Genomic DNA, 26,251 nt, shown 5'->3' on the forward strand with positions numbered 1-26,251 from the left:
GGCTTTGGTGTCTCTGATTGCTGAAGCTCTGCACTGTGACCCTCAAGGAAAGTTGATATCTGGAGCAGAAGGACACTGTGAAGGCAAGAACCATGTGGGGTTGGCCAATTGGGTCTGAGGGCACTGAGAAGACATCTCAGCATAGACTAGCTGCAGTCACTCCCTGGAACCCATGCAGTGCCTGAGGATTGGCCCTGAAAAGAAATCAAGCACAGTGTTTTGGCTAACTGGGTGCTTGCAGCTTCCACTGAGCAGATGACTTACAGAGGTGTGTGTCTAGACAGAATGACTCTGCCTGTAGACTTCTAGAGATAATTTGGAGTTAGTTTTGGAAGAAAGAGCAAAGGAGGAGGAAAAGCCAGCACTTAGAGCAGCAGGAAAGCAGAGTCCTATTTAGTGTGCCCTCCACACAATCCCCATTTCTGTGGATGCCCTGAAGCGACTTGTAATTCAGCCTGATTTCCATGCATCTGGTTTTCAAGGGAAAGCTTTTGTTAATGCTGACTGTAAATTGAGGGGCTGGCTTTAGAGATGTTTTCTGAAGAACAAAATCGTTTGCAGATTATTTCCAAAGCATGCCAGCATATTTAACAACATTAAATAACCTTATTCATTCATTCAACAAGCGTTTACTGAGTACCTACTGTGTACCTGATTCTGTGCTTGATGCTGAGATATACAAAAGAAATACTCTTTGTCCTGAAAAGCATACAGCCTGACAGGGAAATAAGCAACTACAGCAATGTATGGATAGTACTGTCATATTGACCCTGTCCCCACCAATTCAGAAATGATCATAATTTGGGGAAGGATTGATATAAGGATTGTATTTGTAATAAACTAGAAAACATGTCTTTAAAGCAAACTAAAAGAGAAAAGATGAAAGCATTAACCATTCCCCTACCTAAAAATACAAATGACTTCAAGAGCCATAAAAGCATCCATTGACAGGATATAATAGTGAAAGCAGAATCCCACTTTGGTGAACAGATAATATATCAAAGCACTCCCCTAAGAAGAGCAACCCTCTGATTGCAGTGTGGGCATCTGAGTTGAGGGGATGGGACCCACAGGAAGGAAAAGTGTACTGAAAGTACAGAGGTAAACAGTAATACAATAGGAACCATGTCAGAGGCCCAGAAGGGACCAAATAAGTAGCCATGGCATTGATACAATAACTTTAGTGAATTAGCGTAATGTGAGCTGCTACAGCAAATAACCTCTAATATCTAAGTGACTTAATAACATTCAAGTTTATTCCTAACTTGCATAGTGTCCAAATTGGTTTTTCTTCATTGGTGGGTAGCTCCTCTCCTAGCTGAAGTTCAATGATCTAGGTTCCTTCTATCTCATGAATCTACTATCTTCAGTATATGCCTTCTAAGGTATCAAGAACATGAAGGAGAATGTGTGGGAGGGCTGTGCTGGAAGTGGTACATATCTCTTCTGCTCAAATTCTACTGCTAAACTTAAATACATGGCCATGTTCAACTGCAAGGGAGGCTGGCAAAAGTCATTCAGCTGTCTGCACAGGAAGAAGAAGAAATGACTTTAATAACCAGCTAAGCCAGAATGCCACACTGAACTTGAGGAAGAGGTCATTCCATTAGAGGTCAGGTCCATATGGATAGGGACCCTCTCTCCCTTTGAGGCCTAGTTGAGAATCTCAGGCCTTCCTGGTCATTAGAGCTGTACTGTCATTTTCTCCATGCCATGCCTCCCTCTAGCCTTGCTCTCTCTCATATCCATCCCTCAGAGTGCTTATTACTACCTGATTATATCCTTCCTTATTAATCAGGTTGTTTCCTGGCCTTGTTCCTACCTGGATATAAGCTCCACAAGGGCAAGGATTGTGTCTGTCATGTCCACCATTGTACTATATTCCAGTGCCTAGCACAGTGACAGGCATGTGTGAGGTCCTTAATCGCTCATTGCTCAATAAATGAATTAAACAAATGGGCCCTGGGGATCTTGAAGGACTTCATGGAAGAGGTACAATTTGAGCTGGGTATTGAGTAGAATTTATCTGGGAGGAAAGAAATCAGGAAAAGACAGGAAGTAGACTAAAAAAGAGACAAAAAGGGCCACAAAATGCATAGCTTGAACCATTTACATAGTTTAGCCACATCCTTTCAACCCACATACTTGAACTTCTATAACATATAAATCAGTGGTCTGAGACTGTTGCTTAGCTAAAGGGTGCAAAAGATACACAAGAAAGCCCATCTCTATTCTCAAGCAACGTGTCTTGAGTTATGCTTTGGGAGGCAACTAAGACATTCTCCATTATGTAGCAGGTTCCTCATCCTGGCCACCAGGGATCTCCAGTGAAAGATTTCAGTCTTCCTTTCCAGAATGACCATTGTCTTCCCAAATGGACATTTGCTCTTGTGTAAGTTAGAAAGTGGAGTAGCAAGGCAGAAAGTGGTGAAAGGCTTTGAGATCAGATATACTCACTTCAAGTCTTAGCTCTAGCATTTATAATCTTTGAGCAATTAGGCAAGTTTCTTACCCTTTCTGTGCCTATTCAGTAAATTGAAGATAATCAAATGCACTTCCTTGGTTTATTGTGGGACCCAAATGAGATTACCTCTATCAAGAGCATAACCCAGTGCCTGGTTCATGCACATGCTAAGTGATATTGTCTTTCTCCTTGGCAGCCTCTAACCTGCCTACCTCTACTTCACACAACTCCTGACCTAGCTGCAGTGGTCCTCCTGGGACCCACACTGAGACTGTCCAACCTTCATATTGGGTTGCCTTGTAGAAAATTGCAAGTATTAAAATATTTCTTACCTCAAAATGGAAATTTCATATGGCTCTTTTCTAGCATTTTCCAACCTCCCTGCTAATTCTGTCAACCCCACCCCATTACCACTATATCAAGGTTACCGCTTCCTTGTACTCATTGCCAAAGCAGAGAGCATTTCTTTCGAATCTTTGGCACAGAGATTCTCTCAGGGTGCACACTTGATCCCACCTGGGATAATAATCTAATCTGTCTTATTTGGCTACTAGGTTTTAAACCCATCAGGGCACTGATAACATCTCTTTATCTTTAAAGTACATCTGCATAGTACCTTGCACTTAATGAGAAATGACATTCTCTTTCCCAGGCCCAAGTACAGTTAGATAGGGAGATCTGTTGGTAGGCCTCTGAACCATGTTGGGCAGCACTGGGCCAGAGGCCCTTGTTCTCTAATGAGACCCTCTAGAGTAGTTGCCTGTATACGTATCTTTCCCCTACTCTTCTCCTCTTGTCTCTGCCTGCCTCCTTAGCAAATCAAACTGAAAAGAGAAACTTGACATATATGCCTTGAAGTTGGGAGAGGAAAATAGGGTGGCATTTATCCATTTTAAAAGATTATTGAGTTTTTGGATCATCATTTGCTTATTTAAGAGCTATAAGGTTGAACCACATGAAGTCCACAATACCCAACTATTTTGACCTACAAAAATACCAATTTCATATGGTTTGACCTAGTGTTTTGGTATTTGGGCTCATTTACATCATTCACAGGCGAAGTGGTCTGATCCCTGTGTGTAGTTTATTCAGTCAAAGTCTTGGTAAAGAGATTCTCCAGAGAGGCTTCTTATAACTTCTCAGGGCTCATGGCCTTCAGTAGTTTCTGCCATTGCTTATGGAGTTTCCATCACAGGCTCTGGATTAAAAAAAATGGCTTGTTCATTTCCCTTTTCCCTGTAGGTGCCAACATATGTGTTTTATCTCTGGGATAAATGCCAAGACCTCCAAGCTTGAGTTTTCAAGTCTTCTGGAGATCAAAGTCTCTCTTCATCACCACATGGACTTTTCTGTGCTGTTACTCAACAAACCCAGTCCAGCTTCTCTAAGGGCCAGTGGCTGAGTTCCCAAGAGACAAGGAGGGAAGGGAAGGAACTTCTAGTTTTCTAAATATTGCAACACATGGGGGCATATTAGCATGAAGGGCAAAAAGGCATGTACATTTTTCTCAAATAAAGTGTAAATTAAAAATGTAGAAACTTTAGTTGGATTTTAGTTATTTATAAACTAGATCCACCTAAATGGGGCAGTGGTTACATTCCTGAAACACCTAAGATTATGGGTTCCCTGCACATATTCGCTCATCCTTACCACTTCAGTGCACAGAAGCTGGACTTACATCTCCTTGCATTCTTTACCTGAGGGCTTTCTCTGGCCAGGAGCCTATATTTTAGAACTACCAGGGAAATATTGCTACCTAGGTAGCCCTCAGACAATGACTGATAGAAGTGATAGATAAATATCCCAACTCTCTTGCTTCTGAGGTGTGTGTTCTACACTGGCTTCTGGTGTGATCCAGCCCCAGTTACCTACCATGATAGCATGCTCTTAAGCACACCCTTTATTGGTTTCCTTCCCTTCCCCTTTTTACTTCCCTGCACCCCCTACTTGGTAGCTTTCTAGCATTACCTCCCAAATAAACTACTTGTACCTACCTGAACCTTTGTTTAAATGCCTGCCTTAGGGAAACCCAAAGTCTTATTTTCATTCTCTGAGCCTGTCTTCCACAGGCATATAGAGGCATTGAGGCATTGACCACAGAAAGAGGACCTCCCTAGGTATCGCTGCAGACTCAGCTAGATTCAGGCTAATTGAGTCAGAAGATAGCACATCTTGTCTGACTCCAGATTCAGTGTATTGTGTGTTAAGTATCTCCCGCTCATATAGCTTATACTGTCTCTTTTATAAGAGAGCACAGAACTCATAATAAGTGTCTAGGTTTCTAAATATCCTCAGAAAAGAATTCCTTTTGGTTTGCAGGCTCATATATTTATAGTTTCTTTGTTGGCCCAATAAAGGGCATCATTTCTCTTCCACCTACAAAAGTACTAATTAGCAAGTAATAATTCTAAGTAAGTGCAGTGGAGGTGGTATGTGGGACCTTTTGTAACTATTTTTAAATTTTTCATTGTTGCTGATAATCTCTAAGTAAATTTTAAGAGACTAACCTCTACCTAAGAGAAGATATTTATTAGTATATATAATTGGGTGTCACGTGCTAATTACCTTATTGCTTCATGATTTAACTAAGATAAGGACATCTATCCAGGAGGATCAGAGAAGTTCTGTGCACCATACTGAAAGTAGAACCCTTTCCTCTTACATCCAGTGGCTGTGTGTAGTGTCTCCTAAATAAAAAGGAGATTTCACATGCTTTTTCTAAGCTGCCTTTCCCACTATAGCTCCACTTTCTACCCTTGAATGTCAAAGGTGCCCATGTTCATGACATCGCATCTGTAGTTTGAGCAGGAGCGAAGGGACTTGAAAACATATTAATCTTTGTGGGCAGAGTGTCATCATTCCTCTCTATTTCCCTTCTTCCAAGGAACTAAAAGTACCAAAGAATGATACTCATGGTTGTCCCTGTAACCAACCTCATCTGGTTCTTTGCAAATAATGAAAACATTTGTGACATTCAACCTTTTCTTAATCTTGGAAGTATTTCTTAACTTTCCATTTGGCTCTCCTAGAAGATCAAATTCCTTATTTTTGATGAGTATTATCTTTTTCTATACTTTAACTTGCAAACTTTTAAAACTGCCAGTGTCTCTTTAAGGGGCGTGGGGCTAATAAAGCAAGGGTTGAGCCAAGCTCCTATTCCTCCCACTCTGATTTAAACTTAGGCATGAAAGCCTTGAAAATGGGAACAAATGTGTTATGATTTGGTGATGGGCTGGTCATTTTAAGTCCAAATTGCTAGAAAGCAAGTACTTTATCACTAACATTATGTCCCCTCTGATAAAGCTAACTTCATGGTTGATCTAATTATTAGATTGAGCTATCAATGTAGTTTTTGTAGAGCAAACTAGCTGACTCTCACTAATTTATGATTGTTCAATCAAATACCTATCTTGTAGCCTTGATCTCTCATTCTTTAAACTAGTGCTACTCAATATGAGGTCTGCTAACTGGTGGTGATATCAGCATCCTTAGAGAAATTGTTCTTTACTCTCTGGGCTGACATGCTTCTGGAATCCTAAAATAAAAATGGCTGGTTCCTTAGAGAACAGTGAGAAAGTGTGGGATATTTTTCGGTGGAAGGACAAACTGATAGATGTAATAGGTAGCAAATCATTACTGAGAGAGATGAGGGTGCAGCAGCCAGGTTGACTGTTGGCATGGGAGAAAGAGGTTGCCAAGGGAAGTGCATGGACCCAGGGTCAGGAGACCTGAGCTTTACTTCTGCCTCTGCCAAATATCAGCTCTGTAATCTTGGGTCAAATCTTTGAACTTCAATACATGAGAATAGTGGCCTAAACAGTAGTTTTCAATGTGCTGACTGCTACCAGAACAAGAAACACATTTTACATCACAACCCTGCATACACACACATACATATACTCTACACATGCACACACATGTAACAGAAACAATAACTTCATAAAACAATACTTCATGTAGTGCACTTTGGTATTTTTCTATTTTCTTCTATTTCATTATTTTAAAAATACTAGTCATTACCTGCTGAATGGATTTAAAAATCCACTAATGGGTCATGCTCTGTAGTTTAAAAAAAGCACACAACTCTATAATTTCTGAGGTCCCTTCCAGTGGTAGTATCTAATGACTCTGCTAGCTGCCTAAAAGGAATTTTCTTAAAACAATAGATGAACTGTGACAGATGGCTACATGCTTACATTCTGGAGGAAGTGCATGGTGTATAACATGGCAGCAGAATGACCTGAAGATAAACAAGTAAATTATAAACTGCTCCAAGGAGTTTACAGTTCTGCAGCTCTGACAGTGACTCAGAGAATTAGGATCTCCAAGTCATTACACTGAATGCTGCCCAAGTCAACAACATCAGAGACTGAGGATCAGAACTGCCAGAGAAGTCACAGACTCTCTGGTAGTGGGCAGCCTTCTTTTCAGTTTTCAGATTGTCAGACACCCGCCCTCCTACCACCACCACCAGAGTGCTCTCTAGTGTCCTCATCTTTGTTTATACATCACTTATCAAAAGACAGGAAAATAAAGAAAAAAGAAAAAGAGAAACTTATAGAGCTCCGTACTTTCCTCTTTTGAACTTAGACACCAATCCTGGCCTCTTGGTCTTCTTTTGTTTCCAGTCCAGGAAAGGGAACTAACCTTTAGTAAGCAGTAACATGGCAAGGACTTGGTCATTTCATTGGATCCTCAGAACTGTTCTATAAAGGTTCTAGGATTCCAACTTAACAGAGGAGGGTAGAGAGGCCCAAAGAGTTCACTAACTCATTCTGGATCCACTGCTGCTGTGATGAATCCCCAGCTTTCCATCCCAGAGCCCAGGGCCATTCCCCAACTGCATCCTGCCATAGCTTGAATACAAAGTCTTTCAGAGTGGATGATATAACCTCACTTAATTTTGGTGACTAGTAGAAATAAGAGTCATAACCAGAACACAACAGGACTCATGACTCAGAGAACAGAAGGTCCAAATCCTCATTTATAAAGATGGGGACTAGAATCCTAGGAATGTTTGGTAACAAGCACAAGGGCACAGAGCAGCAAGTAGAACCCAGGTTTCTAGTGATCTTTCCACAGAATGTTGGACATTAAAACAACAATATCAGTAATAATTAAACAGTACTCCTGGTATTTTGTTTTAGAAGATGGAGAAATATTTCTATGGGAAAAATAAATAAATACACATACATTTTTCATTCTCTGGGTGCTGTAATGTTTCAGTGTAACCAAAAAAATGCAGGTTTGGCTGTCTGCTGTAAGGAAAGCCAAACTTGTGAGATAGATACTGGTGAAAAAAGAAAGAGGTTTTATTCAGGTGCCACCACCTAGGAGAATGGTGGACTCCTGTCTCAAAGACCATCTTCCCTTCCTGCTCAAGGTTTCTGCTTTTCTTATAGGGATAGGGAGGGGAGGCCTTTTATGCCCATCCAATTATCTTTCTAACTTTTGGTGGGCTGGGTGTAAGAATTGCCCCTTGTGCCATCTTCCCAGTAGGAGAGTCTCCCCGAGGCTCCCTGCTTGTCTACAGCAACAAAGAGGGGGGGCTACAGGACCCCCATCAGGAAGCCTGGAGTTGATGCTGCACCCCTCCCCCCATGCTGGACACAGTGCCTGCACATCTGAGGGAGCCAGTTTGAGTCCACAGGACACCTCTGGATCCTGGTGTGCTGGGGTCCTCTGTGGAGAAGTATGTTCCTGCAGCCCACCCCTCCAAAGTTTCCAGCCAGGACTGATAGCTGCTTATGGTAACATCAGGACACTGAAACTTGTCAGGAAGCTTAGATTTTTCTGATGCTGAGGGGTCCACATCGGATGCTATATCAATAGTGGTGGACAAGTCAGTATTATGGTCCTACAGACTAGGAAACCCAGCAGTAGGGACAGACTGGGAACCTGGCTATGGTGTTGGGCTGCTCCACAGGTGGCAGAGCCTTTGCTCCCCCACACTGCCAAGCAGAGTGGTCAAGGGGCTGGTTGCCAACAAAGGAAGAGAGGCGGGAATAAATGGTGTCACTTGGTGAAATTCCCTCCCTAGTTCCCTAACAAATCTGAGAACTCATACAGCAGCAACAGAGACCCTAAGTAGATTTTCATTTTGCTTACCAAACTGATAACTGCTGAGGATTATCTTATACATAGCAGGGATCCAGGGAACAAATCTGTGACATATCTGTGACACTGACTGTTTCAGATGCTCATTAATATGTTAATGTGCTAACACACTCCCTGCTGCTTTCTGTCACAGAACATCAGAGTGGATGGTTTGTGGAGAAGTATGTTCCTGGCAAGACAGCTGTGTGATGGGGGGTGGGTGTGATAGGTTGAAGGGCAGGAGGTTAGCAAGGTGTATGTGGGTAGTTAATCCTGTAAGAACTCCAAGAACATTCTAAAATATCTCTTCCCTCCTGTCCTGGCAGATGTGACTTGGTTGGAGCGTCATCCTGTACACCAAAGGGTGGTGGGTTCTATCTTGGTCAGGGTCCATAACCAGGTTGCAGGTTTGATCCCTGGTTGGAGTGCATGCAAGAAGCAGCTGAACATCTTTCTCTCTCATATCAGTGTTTCTTTCTCTCTCTCTCTCTCTCTCTCTCTCTCTCTCTCTCTCTCTCTCTCTCTCCTTTCCTCTCTCTAAAAAATCAATAAAAAATAAAAATATCTTCCCTCTCTTGAAGAGATAGAAATTCCATTTCTGAGTAACTTTGCAACTTTTTCTGAAATTTTCACCCTAGGTATTATTCAAACTTTGATTTCAGCTGTCACCTTCCCCCTTTTAAAGTCCTGAGAGGCTGGGAGAAGGAATACAATGTAGCATGGGTAGAGAGCCAGTGGCAGGGGTGGAGACTTGAGGTAGAGAAGCTTTCTAGGAAGAGAGGCCAACAATAAACAATTTTTTACTTCTCCCAGGGCTAATAAAGCTTTAAGGGAGTGAGAGGCTCATGAAGCCAGGAAAGGCAGTGTTGAACAAATACCAAACCTAGCAGGGCAGGGAGATACTGGGGAATTGAGAGGGTTGGGGCAAGATTATATCTGCCCCTGAATTTTACCCCTTCCTAACAGTTCCTAAACTCAAGTATCCTCCTGCCCTTAAAAAAGGGCCTGGGCTTTCCAAGAGAGTGGCAGCCATTAGTTTTCCTCAACTTCCATATCAGCTCATTTCAGATGAACCCAGTGACCCATGCTTTCAATACATCACTGTGAATCAAGGTCTAGACAATTCCATTATCCCCAGAGCTCAACAGGGGGAATGAATTAAGTCCAGTCTATAAAGACTTCACTGCTCTGTAGACATTTCCTACAATGTCATTTTCTTCCAGCAGTTTGGTGTTTGCGGTGCTGTTTGTGTTTCTATAATATGACAAGTCTACTGGGCACTTTTTGAAAGATTCACTGAGTTCTTGGTTATACCTAATACTATGGGTGAACACAAAAAGTATCAGTTCTGAATCCTTTATTTTGATTTTGAGAAGCACTAAATACTTTTATATGGCAGACATCCCACTTCACCCCACTCCCCAATCAGCCTTATCTTAGGCAAACTTATTTCAATACTAGAGGCCCAATGCATGAAATTTGTGCACTGGGTGGGGGGGGGGTCCCTCAGCCCGCCTGCTCACTCTTTACTGCCTGCCTGCTCGCTCTTTACTGCTTGGCTTGCTGCTCCTTAGCACTGCCACAGGGGCTGGAGAGGCTCCTGCCACCGCCACTGCGCTCACCAGCCATGAACCCGGCTTCTGACTAAGAGGCGCTCCTGCTGTGGGAGTGCACTGACCACCAGGGGCAGCTTCTGCCTTGAGTGTCTGGCCCCTGGTGGTCAGTGTGCGTCATAGCAACCAGTTGTTCTGGTCATTCTGCCATAACTGTCTCTGGGCTTTTATATATATTTAGATTGGTTTTAGAAAGCTACTTGCTTAGAAACCAAAGATGGTTTTTAACCCCAGATCTTCCACTTGCCAGGTATGCAATTTGGGAAATTTACTTACTTTTTCGGAGTTTCTGTTTCCTTATTTGTAAAATGGGAGCAATATTTTAATCCTTGCATTATGTGACAATGTCATGAATATAATGAACTTGGCTTAGAGCTTAGCATATGGCTGGAGCTCTTTGCAAGAGCCTATAGTCTTGGACAGGAGAAATGATACTTACACATAAACTTTTTTTCCTGCTGTAGGGGATAAAAAAAGACACATAGCCCTATTTCATATTGCAACCCATACCATTATCTGTCCCTTTCTTGGAGAGCAGTAACAAAGGGAGGACAGAAGGACAACTAGGTAAGGCAGGTAAATGGCTCTAGGGAAATAGATAAAATAGTGAGAAGGTGTATTAGTTTTCTATTGTCACATAACAAATTACTACATATTTAGCAGCTTAAAACAACACCCATTTATGATCTTGCAATTTCTGTGGGTCAGTATTCTGGGCATAGGTTAACTGGGTCTTCTGCTCTGGGTCCCAATGATCTGCAATCAAGGTTTTGGCTTGGGCTCATTTCTCACCTGAGGCCTGATGAGGGGGTCTATTCCAAGTTCATTGGTTGTTGCCAGAATTCAGTTCATTGAAATTATAGGACTGAGACTCTTAGCTCTCAGAGGTTACTGACCATTACTTGTCATGTGGCCTTCTCTACATTGTGGCAGTTTGTTCTTCAAGGCCAGAAGGAGAGAGTCTTTTCTGCTTCTTGTCTCTTTTTAAGGCATGGGTGGGAAATGTCAAGCTCATGGGCTGTATTAGGCCGCAAAATCATTTGGTCTGACCCTACCAAGGCAACTTCAGATGGGACTCGAAATTATATAAATCTAGAAGCTTTTTCCATGGGAACATAAATTTATATTCAGTGAATTATATTAAGGGAATGATGTTATAAATATCCAAATGGCCCTTTGCAGAAAAAAAGGTTTCCCACCACTGTTTTAAGGACTCACCTGATTAGGCCAGATACATTCAAGATACTTATATCCTTTTTGATTAACGAAGTAAACTGAATAGGGAATCTTAAAATCCCTTTTGCAACGTAAGGCAACATACATAATTTACTGGTTCTACCTAAACTCAAGAGCAGGGGACTATACAGGATATGTACATGAGAGGGCAGGGATCTTCGTGGCTATCCTAGGATTCTACCTACCACAGAGTGATCCTTGGATGTATCCAAATAAGCAGGGGAGAAATCTTTTTGGATCTCTTTGTATCATATTTATGAGAACAAACATTACTGGGAGTACTAAGCCAGCTCTATTGCATGGCTTAGCCATGGTGAAATTGTTAAACAGGGAGAAAAGGGGATAGGGTGAACCTGAAGATTTGGGACAGCCTTGCAATGGCAATGGTAGAGTGAGCTTATGAATGAGTGAATTCAAGTTTTGCTGGACTGTTACTTAGGAAAAGGAATAGATATTTTAAAGAAGGAAAATGAGATAGTTTTCCCTGGAAGAGCTCTATTATTAGTGTTTGTCTGTTTGCCTCTGGTGGACACATAATACTGTTAATGCTCTATAGCCAAAGGACAAAACTGAAAGCAAAGTCATTACAGAGTTTTCCTTCCCTTCCCTAAGAGATAAACATTATTGTAGCCACTGATGAGTGAAATTTTCACTTGTTAATGCATGGCAGGAATCCATTATTGCTTCTCAGCAAATAAAGAAAAATACCAGGGAAGAGGTGAGGATTCTGAGCCCTGAAGGCTGTATTGTGAGAGCTGGTTCTTCCCAGGAACCAAAACTTGGCTGCCCACTCTGGAGCTCACATATTAGTCTTTGCATCTGCAAATCCAGTCCCTGAGCAGCAGGCGGTTTAGCAGCCCAGAAACTCAGAGCTGGCCTGCCCAGTAGGCACAGTAAGAATGTGTTTAGGGCATCAAAAATCAGGGGCACCAAAAACTGCTTTTTTCAAATAACCTGATATTTAATAAGAAAAGAGAATTTTGCTGAACTTCATTACATTTATTTTACAATATGACAATTTATTCTTTAATTTGAGACCTACTGCAAAAAGGTGGAAGTGGACGAGTAGGGAGTATAATCTTTTTGGTGTTTGTGGCCTTTAGGGTCTAGTGGGCTTAAGCAATCCCCAGGGACTTGTATAATGAAACAGGAAGAATCTGCTAGAGATGACATCTTCCAACCTGTTGCTTCCAGGTAGAATCATACCTAAACTATTTTCACACAGAATCAGAAAATGTGCACTCCATGTTTTGTTCTGTGCTATATCTCAGCACCTAGTTCTGTGCCTGGGACATAATAGCTATTTAGAAAACATTCCATGTGTGCATGGATGTTTCCATTTTTTTATTTTATTTAATTTTATTTTATTTTTTAATTAATTAATTTATTTTTATTACAAAGGTATATAATGGTCTTTATTATCCATGAATGAGTGAGATCATGTAGTATTTTTCCTTCATTGACTGGCTTATTTCACTTAGCATAATGCTCTCCAGTACCATCCATGCCGTTGCAAATGGTAAGAGCTCCTTCCTTTTTAGAGCAGCATAATATTCCATCGTGTAGATGTACCACAGTTTTCTAATCCATCCATCTACTGATGGGCACTTAGGCTGTTTCCATTTTCATCAGTTTCTTTCCTTCTCCCATGTGGCCCAATCTCCCTTCACTCCCGAAAGATTCCAAGGAATAATCAGATAACATTTTGTGTTTCTCAAACTGCCTGTTGATAAAAAAATAATCCAGGGCCGCTTTTCAAATACACAGATTACTAGGCCTCTCTGTGGGAAACTTTGGTTTAAGAAATCTAGGCTGGAGCCCAGGAATCTGTGTTTTTGATAATTACTTCTGATGAGTCTTCTCTTTAGATCAATATTGAGATAAATAGCAGGAGCTCAGCTCTCACCACACAAAGATTGAGGAGCCACAGCCACTTGATCCAGCTCTGAGAGAGTGAGGGGCTGTAAGAGTTCTCATCTACTCCCAAGTCACATGGGCCCAGCTCCAAATCCTGGTTCCTCCCTTCCTAAAGGAATGGATCTAGGAGAGGAAGTACTTGGAAGCCCCTCTATTTTTGGGACTGCCCACTGAACTTCATGCCTCGTCTTTCCCCCAGGCAAGCTTTCTGTTCTGTCCCTTCTCCCAGCCACAACTAGCATATTAATTCACAGCCACCTCTGTTGGGTAGGAGTTGACCTCTGCATCCAGAGAGAAGCTAACTTTTTAGTCAATCCTGGTCACTGAATCTGAGTGTCCCTCTGATGGTGGCTAAATAAAGCCTCTGTTTTTAGCACTCTCCTTTACTTTACACTTGAGAAAAGGGAAGATCTGATCCACATATGGCCCGCTCTTTTTATCCCTAGGCCTCCCATACCTCATCTGATGCCTGAAGAGGCTGACTTCTCTCTCAGCAATTCCTCCTAGGTTTTCTTATCCCCAGGACCTAGTGACTCCTGACTGGTTCCCCAAACACTTATAGTTTCCAAGGAAAGGATTGAAGTTTTAGAGTAGCTCAAGGAAAAAAGTTGCTGCTTTTATTCTTGGCTCCATAAAACTCTTTCCTAAAATACTATCTCCTACCCAGGAAGATAATCCTGGGATCTCTAACCCTTGGGCTTGAATTCTTGGCAATTAAACACAAAGAAAAGATAAATCTAGGTCAAAGGGAGTAATCTGCTCTGTAGCTGAAGGTGAGAAAATATAACAGACTATTTATTATTATGGTTGGCTAATACAATAGCCACCTATGGCTATTTATATTAAATTAAATTTTTTAAATTAAAATTTTAAAAGTACTTAATAGCCAATGTACCACATTGAATGGCACAGTTATAGAGAGCATTTCATCAGCACTGTTTCAGGGGCATGGCATTGCCCTTTGACCCTGTCAATGTGGTGTTTCTTTAGCATCTTTGGAAATGTCTTTGTTTCTCTTGGTACTCTTTGTGGGTATGATGCATTATTCTAGAAAAACACACTACTGATGACTGAATTAACACAAAAGCAAAACCAAAAATAACTGCCATAAATACAGTAGTTGGAGGGAGGTACATTATCAAAAGGCTGCATTTTCCCCAGTTTTCTTTTTTCTAATCCCCTTCTGCAAAAGCATTCTTCCTTCTTTTTCATTTACCTTTCTGTTCTATCTGTAGAGTATCTTATTCTAGGTATGGCTTCTCAGACAAAGTGAAACGGTAGACTTCACCTCAAAAAGAAAAGGATCAGAGAAAAACCAAAAGTCTGTTTAGGGCACAGGAATACACATTTGGGCAGAATGCCCCAATCACATACCAGGAAAAAGGAAAAGAAGCAGAAAGACACAATGAGACTGGGAGGAGCTAATGAGCCCAGGACAACAGGGGTCTAGTCTGGAAAGTAGGTCTGGAGGGTAAGGCAGACTGGGCCAGTGCTCACAATTCCCGAGGCTGGCAGGCTGCCCAGGTGCTCAGGAGTTCCTTTGTGCAAGAATTTCCTCTTCAGAATCCTCCCTCTTAGGAGCAGCTTCTTCCATAAGAATTTGCCTTCAACTCATGAGTGATCGCCATCCTAGACTCAGTGTGTACATGAAGAAGATATAATGGGTTAATTGCTGTGCTTTGAGGAAGGAGGCCTCCATCCCTGATCTCTTGGATGAGTTGCAAGGACCGTGCTCCTCTCCTTACCAGCACTGTCTGTGGTTTCCCTCTCTTAACACCCATACCCATGTAATGGGATCTTTAATGCTTGTGTTCTTCCCTAGGTGAAACTAGGGAGACTGAGTAATGCTTTGAAACATGGCAGGCAATGAGGTTGGCAGGTCAAAGGCAGGATAAGGTTTAAATAGTGAGGGTTAGGGGCCAAGGATCACAGGAGACAGAAAGCAGGGCAAGCAAGGGGCAAATTGAGGTGGGCATCAGGAGCAGGTGTGTAGAACTATACACTGAGTGGCCAGATTATTATGACCACCCCATCAGTACTTCATTGGGCCACCTTTTGCCTTCAATACTGCAGTGATTCTTCTTGGCACTGACTCCACGAGATGTTGAAAGGTGATGCGAGGAATCTGACACCATGCCTGATGAATAGCACTGTCCAGTTCTGTGAGATTTGATGGTTGTGGAACCAGCTGCCTGATGGCTCTTTTAACTTCGTCCCACAAATGCTCAACTAGATTGAGATCTGGTGATTGTGGGGGCCACCTAAGCAAGGTACAGTCTTCGTCATGTTCTTGAAACCATTCCTGCACAATATGAGCACCATGGCATGGCACATTGTCTTGTTGGAAGAATCCATCTCCATTGGGATACGCCATCAACATGATAGGATGAACTTGATCAGCAACAATACTTAAGTATGTTGTGCTATTCAGATGTTTATAATGGTCTGGCCCTCTAGCAACTTCAGTGTGAAATTATAGTTAATTTGCCTACAAACGTCAGGTGGTCATAATAATCTGGCCACTCAGTGTATATAGTTCTGCAGCCCTGCAGCCAGAAGACTGGAGATGGGGCAACTTTTTGGACTCATCCCTGAGGCTTTTCTCTGCTTTCTTGGAAGGTAGGACCCACCCCCACCCCTAAGCATGGCTGGCCACAGGCTTGTCCAGGTTGATCACAGTACAAAGTGAAGGTGTGGATAAGAAGTTAGCTGGTTGGTGTTCTGGGGTTTCCCATCCCTTGGATGGGGGCAAAGGTTGTTCCTCTCTGTATTGTAAACTTCAAACCTTTCTTCAGTCTTGAGTGAGTTCCCAATGTGAATACAGCAATCAGGATTTCCACTCTACCTGAACTCCGCCCCTGCCCCCTTCCACTCCAGTGTCTGCCAAATGCAGTTTAAAGCTACTGATGTATAATGCCCCATTTCCCTTTTTGTCTTGCAGCTGTCTCCAACCTGGACATTGAGAGTAAGCTGAGTGTGTACTACCGTGCACCGTGGCACCAGCAGAGAAACATCTTCCTCCCGGCCACGAGGCCACCCTGTGTGGAGGAACTGCACCGCCATGCCCGGCAGAGCCTGCAAGCCCTGCGCAGAGGTAATTAATCCCAGGCTTGGAGGGCTTTTCAAGGAGAGAACTCAGAGAATGTCCCATTCAGTTGTTCTCTCTCCCATTACTCGCAATGCTTCCTTTTGTTAGAGCAAGTATTTTGAAACACTCCCTTTCCTAACCTGAAATGAAGTCATAGATAATATAAACTACCTATACACATAATTAAAAGTAGCATTATGGTCTAAATATGATAATAAACAGAATTTAAAAGGAAAATATTTATTGTGATAGTAATACTTGCAACATGCAAATGCCTGGGCATGACTACACTAGAACACATAATGAAGCAGGGTTTGCACCTATCAAAGTAGCTTTAAATTAAAAACAATCACAAGTCATTCTGAAAAAAAAATTATCCGGGAATGAAGGGGTTGAGGGGTAAGAGGACACACCATAAACACTGGTGTATTCAGAGTACATGAAACATGATCCAAAAAACCACACACACCCTTGGATTATAACTAAAAGGGATTTAGGTTTGATTCAGAAATACGTTCTAGAGTGTCCCTTTACAAGAAGTTCTGGCGGGATATTTGTGGGACTTGGGGCACTGTTTCATTGTTCAGGACTGTCCTGTACATTGTACATTGTAGGACAGCTGTTATCCTTGGCTCCTGTCCAGTCATCAAACAACCAGACCTCTCCCATAGAGCTCTTCTGCTCCTGCTGAGAATCAGTGATCTGGTCCATTCTACAGTGGAGCACGTGGAGGCCTAGAGATGTCAGGAAACTTGCTCAGAGTCACATATAGCAGGTTAGGTACAGTGCCAGGACCCAGACCTGGGCCTCCAGACCTCCAGCCAGAGCTCTCTCCCTCTTCACTATACACCGTGTTCTAGGTAAATAACTAAATATTTCTATTTTGGTTTCTCTCACAGTCCTGAGAAAGCTGGAGTTAGGCACATAGCAGTCAAGGTAAAAGATACAGCCCTTTCTTACACTGGTTACTTTTCAATGCCTTAAAATCATTCTAATTAGGACAAGGAGATTACAATCTGGTATCATTCTCTTAGAAACTCCTAACTTGGGTATCAGAAGTTCACATGTCAGCTTTTTTGGCCTTTATATTTGTGCTATGGAGAAGATAGTGCCTGTACATTCAATGTCTTTGTTACACATTCTTAATGCTCCTTTAAAAAACTGTATCTTGCCCTAATCGGTTTGGCTCAGTGGATAAAGCGTCAGCCTGGGGACTGAAAGGTCCCAGGTTCGATTCCGGTCAAGGGCATGTACCTTGGTTGCGGGCACATCACCAGTAGGGGGTGTGCAGGAGGCAGCTAATTGATGTTTCTCTCTCATCGATGTTTCTAACTCTCTATCCCTCTCTCTTCCTCTCTGTAAAAAATCAATAAAATATTTTTTAAAAACTGTATCTTGCAAAAGTATTAATATTCAAATAAAATATTTTAAAGTCACTATCAAAATGGGAGAAATAAATTGACAAATGTTGGTTTCAGCTTATTTTTTCCACATATGTATGACTTCTCCCTTTTCTCCAATTCCTAGTCATTTTCCCCTTTAATAAAAGAGCTAACCTACTGATATCCCTAACACAATTATTTCTCACAATTCCCCTTGGTTATTAGTAGTAGACACTGTGATGCTTACAATGAAGAATGATGATAAGTATCCTCTAGAAAGAAATATCTCTGGCATTTTTATTATTCCTTTGATATTATACATGGCTTAAAAGGCCTTCTTTACCAAATTTTCAGTGCAAGCCACCTTCCGGAAATCATCCCTAAAACTCTTGCCATTCCTTTGCAGGTTGGATTAGACACCCTTCCCATAATATCCTGTGCATCTTCCCATCATGTCACTTATAAGCTTATATTATAACTAAAAACCTATAGTCCTATCTTCCACCATTTCTCCATGAGCAACTCAAGGGCAAGGATATCTTATTAATTTTTTTTTTATTCCAAGCATTTACCATGAATGTGACATACAATATGTCCTCAATGAATGTGCAACTGAATGAAATTCTGCAGAGAACTGGTTGAGCATTGAGGGCACAGAATGATGACAGGGAAATGTGATCATTCTCACTAAATACTTTCTTTGATCCCATCATTAGAGAGCTCGAGTAACATTAGCCCTTTAGCCATAATTATTTTTATCCACTTATTATTATTATTCATAAATCAGTCTTGATTCAATTTTTCCAGATTCAACCAGATAACTTTAAGCTGTTCATAGCTATCATATTTCACTGTGTTGTCAGGTTTGAGCTTAATGGCATAACTGAGAAACAGCAAGTGCCAATATCAGTTTTCTGTGAACTTCCTCCTAGGGGCTGAGAGAGGGATGTGGGGGCTCGTGGGGTTTGGAAGGAAGACCCTGGAGCTGCATCTTGCATCCACAGACTGGCTGGCTTTGTGGTTGTCTCAATAACAAATCTTGGGTGTGGTGGTTTTAATAGCACTGCAGAGAGCCATAAACAGAAATTATAGGCATCATAGAATTAAAAACATGCAGTGTAGAATTAAAATTAGAAAGTGACTTTTTTTTTTAACCTTGTCCAAGAAACACAGCGGCTTAGCAGTGCCATCAACAGAATAGTACTTCTGCCATCTGGTGGCCATGACTAATTCTGACCTATCAGACAATGACCTTGCTCAGCAAATGCTGCAGTGAGTTTCCCTGTAGATTTTCTATTTGGACAGCTGGAATATCCTGGCTTCCACCAGGGGGGAGAGGATACTGAAGCTATAAGGAGGGAGCTGGAATATTGAGATCAGAACCTAGAAATTGGCTGCATTCAAGATCTGTTCAATAGCAAACCACTCAACAATGTCTATTGAGGGTCAGACATTGTGATAAACCTGGGATTCAGACAGCAATAATGTTATTGTCCCTGCCCACAGGGAATTCCTGATCTAGTTAGGAAGATAAGTAACCAGGTAATTTCAACATTGTGATATGAGGCTCAGAGAAAAGGCAATAATTATGTCATGGAGCTTCAGGGAAGGCTCCCCAGAAGAACTAGCATCTTAATGTATTTCAAGTTATTTACAATCTGATTCCTCTTTTTCCTCCATTTCTTAGCAATTCTTTATACTCAGAGACAATAATGGCTTTGAGTAATGCCATTGTTTATGTTTGTAAGATAAGGAGAGATTACTAGATGGCTAAAAAGAGATATTTATATTTTATATTTCCTTTCCTTTCAAGTTGCAGGGCTAAGGTTTAAGTTCCATTTACCTACAGTAATAAGAACCAAGGGTTGACTGTAGTGTCAGGCTCTAGTAGACAAATGTTCTCCCCCGCCCCCGCCCGCCAGAGAAGAGCATTATCAGGGAGCCATTAATCTAGCCTGCTTGCTCCCTGCCTAGTGTGAATGAAAGAGATCTATTTAAGAAAGTGTAGGAGGGAAGCAATTGAATGGGAAATTGAGTCAATGTCTCCCTCCAGACTCCTCCCTTCCTTCAACCTTTTCCTAACCATTGACACCTGTATTCTATTCTTCATTATGAATTTAAGACTTCCAAAGCTTTTCCTTGCACTACTCATTTAGTAAAAAGCCCACCGTTTGCTTGTAGAGAAAAATGAGGGTGGTACTGGAGGTAGGCACTGTAACAAAGAAGACATTTATCTAAAAAAAATGTAGTTAGTTCTGTTTCTTGATAAACATTGGCTGTGAAGGCAGTTTAGCTAAGACTACCTACATGGTGATGAAGACTTTTTCTGTTTGCTAATTGGAGTCAACATTTGACTAAAGAATCCCAAGAAAAGGAAGATGAGGAATACTACCATGTTTTCCTGCCACAAATAAAGTCAGTAGTTTAGGCAGAGAGACCCACAGATAGCCAAATCAGACATAGAAAGAAATATGAAAGCTCAAGAGTGCACGGGTAAATTTAGAGTGTAGCACACTGACTACAGTGAAGAGGAAATGGGGCTGGCGTTAACGAAGCCAGTGGAAACAGGCAACAGGACCTAGAGAAGGTCCTACCAATTAGTGAAAAAGATAGGGGTACACTCTAATATTAAAAGACTAGACTTTGACCAAAGTATTAATTCATTCTTCCTTCCAGTCTCTCAACAAACATTTATTTAGACCACACTACATCTCAATCTAAATAAAATGTAGTCTCTGCCTTCCCTCTAGTGATAAAGGCAGGCATATAGTGATATCTTGATTTTTATTAATACAGAGATAGAGTTATCAGGACTTTGGAGAAAGGGCTTACTTCTGATGTTGCCTGAGAGGATCAGCATAGTTAGTTCTGTTTCCTAACATGGGTAAAAAAAACAAGTAGTGTCTTATGAGCTGTCAAATATTCTATATTCTATTATCAATATTCAAAGAATTAGAATGTGATAAAATATAATTATAATTCAATATTATAAAACCTAAACAGTCTTGCTCTGATGAGTGAGAAAGTATGTTAGGGCCTTACAGTGCCTATAGATTAAGTAGTGGTAAAGAACAGGGTCCTTGGGCCAAGTGTGTACTACTGATAGCTCGGCCTAGCCTCCCTGAGCCTGTTTAGGCATCTGCAGAAGAGGTGTGGTGTCAGCACCTACTTTGAGATGCATATAAGAGCTTTAACAAAGTGTCTTTGGCATAGGGCAATTGTTCAGTAAATATTGGGCATCATAGTTATAATTATTGATGTTCTGAGTAATGGTGATTTTAAATAATAGAAGGGTTGATTAAGAAATATGCTGTACCAATATGTACCTTCGTCATGATGTAGTCATGAGATTTCAGGTCCTGGGCATGAGTATAGGCTAGTTTTTGGCAGGTGGAATGGCATTTGGTGTGGCTAGTGTGTTAGGTTGGGCATGTCTTGGGGCTTATTTAAACACCCAAAAAGCTAAATGGTTCTCTTAGTGTCTCAGTGATTCTTGCTATGAAGTCAGCACCATTTCATCCCACATATGAAAATTTCTTGGCTTTTCCCAGTGGTAGCTTTATTCCTAAATCAGACAACTGTTGTCATTGAGAGTTCTTTACTTTCCCTAGGAGCCCAGAGTTTCAAAGCCCTCTGAGTGTTATGGGTGACAGGGCTCGGATGACTGAAATTGTGTGCTGGTCACTGGCTCTCTAAACAAACAAACAAAAGTAATTAAGTAAACAAAAAAATAAAAGCCCTGATTTATAGTTCTCACCAATACCTGTGATATAAATTCTCACACTATGGCCTATTTCAAGCTACCAACAGTTTAAAAACCAGCTTGTAAAATTCCTGAACATACAGCACTCAGCACCCCTGAGCCTATATGAGCTGGTCCAGCACCTTTGAGATGGCTGTGAGAATTTATCCCTGGCACTCCCTGGGTGTCTCTGGCATGTCTGTGCCACCACATCTTCCACCATTGTTCTGGATATTTTTTGCTCATGTTGTTTTGAAATGAAGCACATTTAGAAATATGCTGCTTTTTCCAAACTCAAGATTGAACCATCTTGTATGAAGATTATGAGATGGACCCATTGAAATGTAAGTGTATAACTTCATATTAATATGAAGTGAAAGTTTAGTTCAGAACCATTCTGAAAGTCTTATTTGATATACAAATGAACTAACTTAACAACTCACCTTTCTCCAGCCTTTTGCTCAGCCTCCCACCAAGACAAGAGACATTGAAAATGCCAAGTATATTTATGCATTACTGCTTTTTCTGCCCCTAGAACATCGGAGCCGGAATGATCGCCGGGAGCAGAGAACTGCTGTGCCCCTTTCTGTAACTGCTCCTCCATTGCCAGCGTACCCCCCAGCTCACAGCCAGAGGAGGCGCGAAGTTAAGGAACGTCACTTCTTAACGGTGAGCTTTGTGGCCAGCTGGCAGCCCTGTCCTTGCTCATCAGGAAGCAGGAGTAGGTTTTAGGAATTAGTTTCCCTCCTAGCGAAGGAGACTGGGCTGCCTGAGAGAGTGAATCATGTGCATTTGAAAACAACTTAATTTCCCCCCTTTCATTCCTGAAAAAAAAAAAAAATGCCTTTTTTTTTTTTTTTTTGCATAGAGTGGGGATACAGATATATATTTTTTTTCAGTTCCTGGTTGTATAATGCAATAAAGCAGTAACAGTTAAGGAATCTAAAAATCAGAGGTAAATTTTACTTCAAAACCTTCTGCACACAAACTGAAAGATTTAGGGCAGGTTACTTACCTTCTTTGCCTTCAGTTCCCTTGTCTGTAACACGAGGATATTAAGTGTACCTAGATTATAGTGTTTGCGGGTTAAAGGCATGAAAATAACTTAGCACAGTGCTTGGCATGGAGTAAGACCTCAACAAACATTAACTACTACAACCACCACTATTATTCCTAGTCAAGTGAGAGTTTGGCTGATTCAATGGGATGAGCTGGGAGAGAACTTAAATGATGTGTTAACTTTCCATTTGTGCACAGTTCATTTCATCATTTCATGCTTCCCCATTCTATAAAGGAGGCTAGTTCTTCAGGGTAGCCAATTACCAGAGTGATATCATCACCAAAGGTGATTTCAGCCTTACCCAGGTGGCTGTGGCTGTAGCTTAGACCAACCCCCAAGTATAGATCACAGATGATGAAACTGAGCACAGCTCAGAACATCTGCATTCCCTTGCAGACTATTAGCAGCCACTGCACAAACCATCGGCCCAGATGTGCCTCTGGGGCCTCAGTGGGGACAGCTTTGTCCCTCTGAGTAGGGCATCACTGTCATGAGGAGCTATGGTTTTTGTGACCAAATCAGCCCATACTGCCTGCCTGAATGGCTGGACCCCTGCTCTCTTGTCATTTTAGTATGAGGCCCAAAGTCTAAAGAAGTTACAAGAGTGTGGTTACACGGTTAGATTTTTATTTGAATTAAATTTATGTGTATGACTATAAACCCTGCACCCTTATGGCTTTTACAATATGCAAAATAGATGCAAATTATTTGGGTCAGATGATGCCAAACATCCAGATAAACAGACTTCATCTGAATGAGTCTGCATGATATGACGTATCCAGATAAAACAGTGAGTGATACTGGACAGTACATAGGCATATTTCCTACTTGTGGCTGGACAGTAAGCTTCATGTCCTTCAGACTCATAGAATGTCTACTGAGGGTCATGTCACCCTCACTACATTGCTGAAATGCAGCCCAGGAGTAAAGAAAGAAGGTAAGCGCCTCTTAGAGTTTTCTAGGTCTTTTTATAGAGCAGTTACCATGTTAGTGATTTGTCATAAAAGCCCCTGCTCAACAAAAGCTCATATTAAGCTCAGCTCTGCTTGCTGAAGTATTTGCTTTTAACGAGGCATTTTCTGCATAAAATGCTAAAAATATTTTCCCCATTCGTTATATATGTCTTGTGGCTCATTAAGTTGGTTTTCTCGGGGGAGGGGAGAGAGGAATGTTGAGCATTTATAGAAATGACCTAAAATATTACCCTTAGTCATATTCTGCATAATTTTTAATAATGTCTAATTACCAAAGTAAGACTACAGGAAAGGGCTTAAAATAATGAACAGCAATGAGGGTATTTACCCAACAAACATCAATAAGAATGTAGATCATACTTATGTAAATTCCAGAAAATTTACCCATCTCAAATTATAATAGTTAGTATTTAAGTAAGTTGGGGAAATATAAAGTGTTTCATTTGTTCAATTGAGTTTGGGTCACCAGGATCATAGGAAGATTTTCCATTCATGTCATATCCCCCAGACTTGGAGCTGACTCAGAATAGAACATGGTTCTATGCAATTGGCTCACAGTACTGTATATTACTGTAATAGCAAAAGCTGCAGGTATAAGGACAAGAAATTTGCAGCCAAGTTTCTAGATACACATTTTCTTAGATAGCAAATTGCTTGATAGACCTTTTCTTAGACAGCAACTCTCCTTTCAACTATAAGACTTTAGGTTAGCCATTTTTTCCTCCTATAGAAAAGCATTCATAATGAGAGTATGATATACAATATTCCACAGCTCTGTAAACTGTGATACTGTACTTTGGTCATTAATGGCATGGACTGTGAAGCCAAACTGCCCGGACTTGAATACCAACTCTGCCATTTACTAGCTGTGTGACCCTGGACAAGTGAATCATTTCAGTGACTTGGGGATAATGTAGATAATACCTCATAAGTTTGGAACAAGAATGTGTTTATACATGCCAACAGTACCTGATACCTAATAAGCACTCAATATATAGTAGACATAATCATTGTTATTTTTATTAGCCAATCAAGTCTCTGATGTATCACTGATATATGTAGTGATAATATTATAGGTCTAACTAGGTTTAAATCCTAGCTCTACAACTTTTTGGTTATGTGATTTGGAAGATTTTATTATATCTTTCTGAGTCCCTGTTTCTTTATCTGCAAAATGGGGATAATAGCTTTAATTTTACAAGGTTGTTAAGAAGGCTTAATACAATGTTATGTAAGTATGTTTAAATTGTGTGTGTTTCTGTGTGGGAGTGAAAGTATCAGCACAGTGCCTAAAATACATGAATATCTGAATCTATATTCATAATCACAATAAAACTCTTACCATAAAATTAAAAGCTATAATGTATACTCATGTATAAGACTGGAGGAAGTAAAAGTTGTCACATCTTTTCTACAGGGCAATTTCCCAATACTTATCAACACTATTATAGATTCATATCTTTTGATCCAGCAAGCCTATGTGTAGGAATTTATCCCAGGGCAATAACAAGAGTGATGCAAACATTTAATCACTAGGGTGTTCACCAAAATACTGTCTACAATAGGGAAAATAATTACAAATATCCTAAAAGTTCACCAGTAGAGATTTACTTTAATGAATTCTGTTATATGCATAAGTAAATATACAATATAAAAATGTATTATAGAAGAATATAATGACATAGAATATGTTTTATCATCAGGGATTTTTAAACAGTGTATAGTATGACCTCAAAAAATATCTATGAGTATATATGTGAGTATGTATAAACATATGCAGAGGGGAAAAGGTTGAAAGGCTATACACCATATACTGTGGTTCCCAAACTGTGTGATGAGGTACTCCAGGGCACTATAGTAAAATCATAAGGGTGCCTTGGGTTATTTAAATTTTTCAAGGGACAAGATGTCATTTGTCTAGTGATATTTGGTGATGGCTCCAAAGTAGCCTCATAGCTTCTATAAGTGGAAAGAGGGGAAACTTAGTTTCTTGACATTTGATTTCTATCAACAGTTCTCCAAGAGGAACTCACAGGAAACTGACCATCCAATTTAGCTTAAAACCCTCTGTCAGTTGAAAATTCAAGGGGTGTCTTCTAATTAAAGCACATCTTGTAGTCCTCCCTCATCATGGATGGCAAAGGAGGTGATTTTAGGCTCAGATAGATTCCCAGAGGAATTGTTCTAAGCCTTCAAAGTCCAGATAATCCCAATGCTCTATAAATTATTTCAGAGCATTGAAAAAGCATGGTATATTTATACCATGGAATACTATGCAGCAGTAAAAAGAAGGATATCTTATCCTTTGAGACAGCATGGAGAGACCTGGAGAGTATTATGCTAAGCGAAATAAGCCAGTCAGAGAAAGACAAGTGTCGTGTCACATGATCTTATTCATATGTGGAATCTAATGAACAAAATAGGTCTAGAGAAATAGAAGCACAGAACAGACTGTGGAATCTCAGAGTGGGGGTGGGTGGATGGATGGGAAGAGATAAACTAAAAAACTTGTATGCATAATGCATAAATCGTGGACAGACAATAGGGTGGTAAAGGCCTGGGGTGAGGGGCAGGGGCAGGCCAGAAGGGATTCATGGGGGAAAAAAAGGGTACATATGTGTTTTTTTTAAAAAAAGTTAAATCTTTATTGTTCAGATTATTACATTTGTTCCTCTTTTT

At 40.9% G+C, this 26,251-nt stretch overlaps 1 protein-coding gene across 1 annotated transcript in view; it reads left to right on the top strand.

Moving 5' to 3' along the window:
* NHS (NHS actin remodeling regulator) overlaps positions 1-26,251 on the top strand; it is a 101,526-nt gene that overhangs the window by 33,401 nt on the left and 41,874 nt on the right. The window contains 2 exon segments of the mRNA XM_006779608.2: positions 16,268-16,420; positions 22,074-22,207. Of these exon segments, the coding sequence (XP_006779671.2) occupies positions 16,268-16,420; positions 22,074-22,207 (287 nt within the window).

The sequence above is a fragment of the Myotis davidii genome, unplaced genomic scaffold, assembly GCF_000327345.1.
Source record: "Myotis davidii unplaced genomic scaffold, ASM32734v1 scaffold604, whole genome shotgun sequence".
In the NCBI taxonomy this organism is placed as follows: Eukaryota; Metazoa; Chordata; class Mammalia; order Chiroptera; family Vespertilionidae; genus Myotis; species Myotis davidii.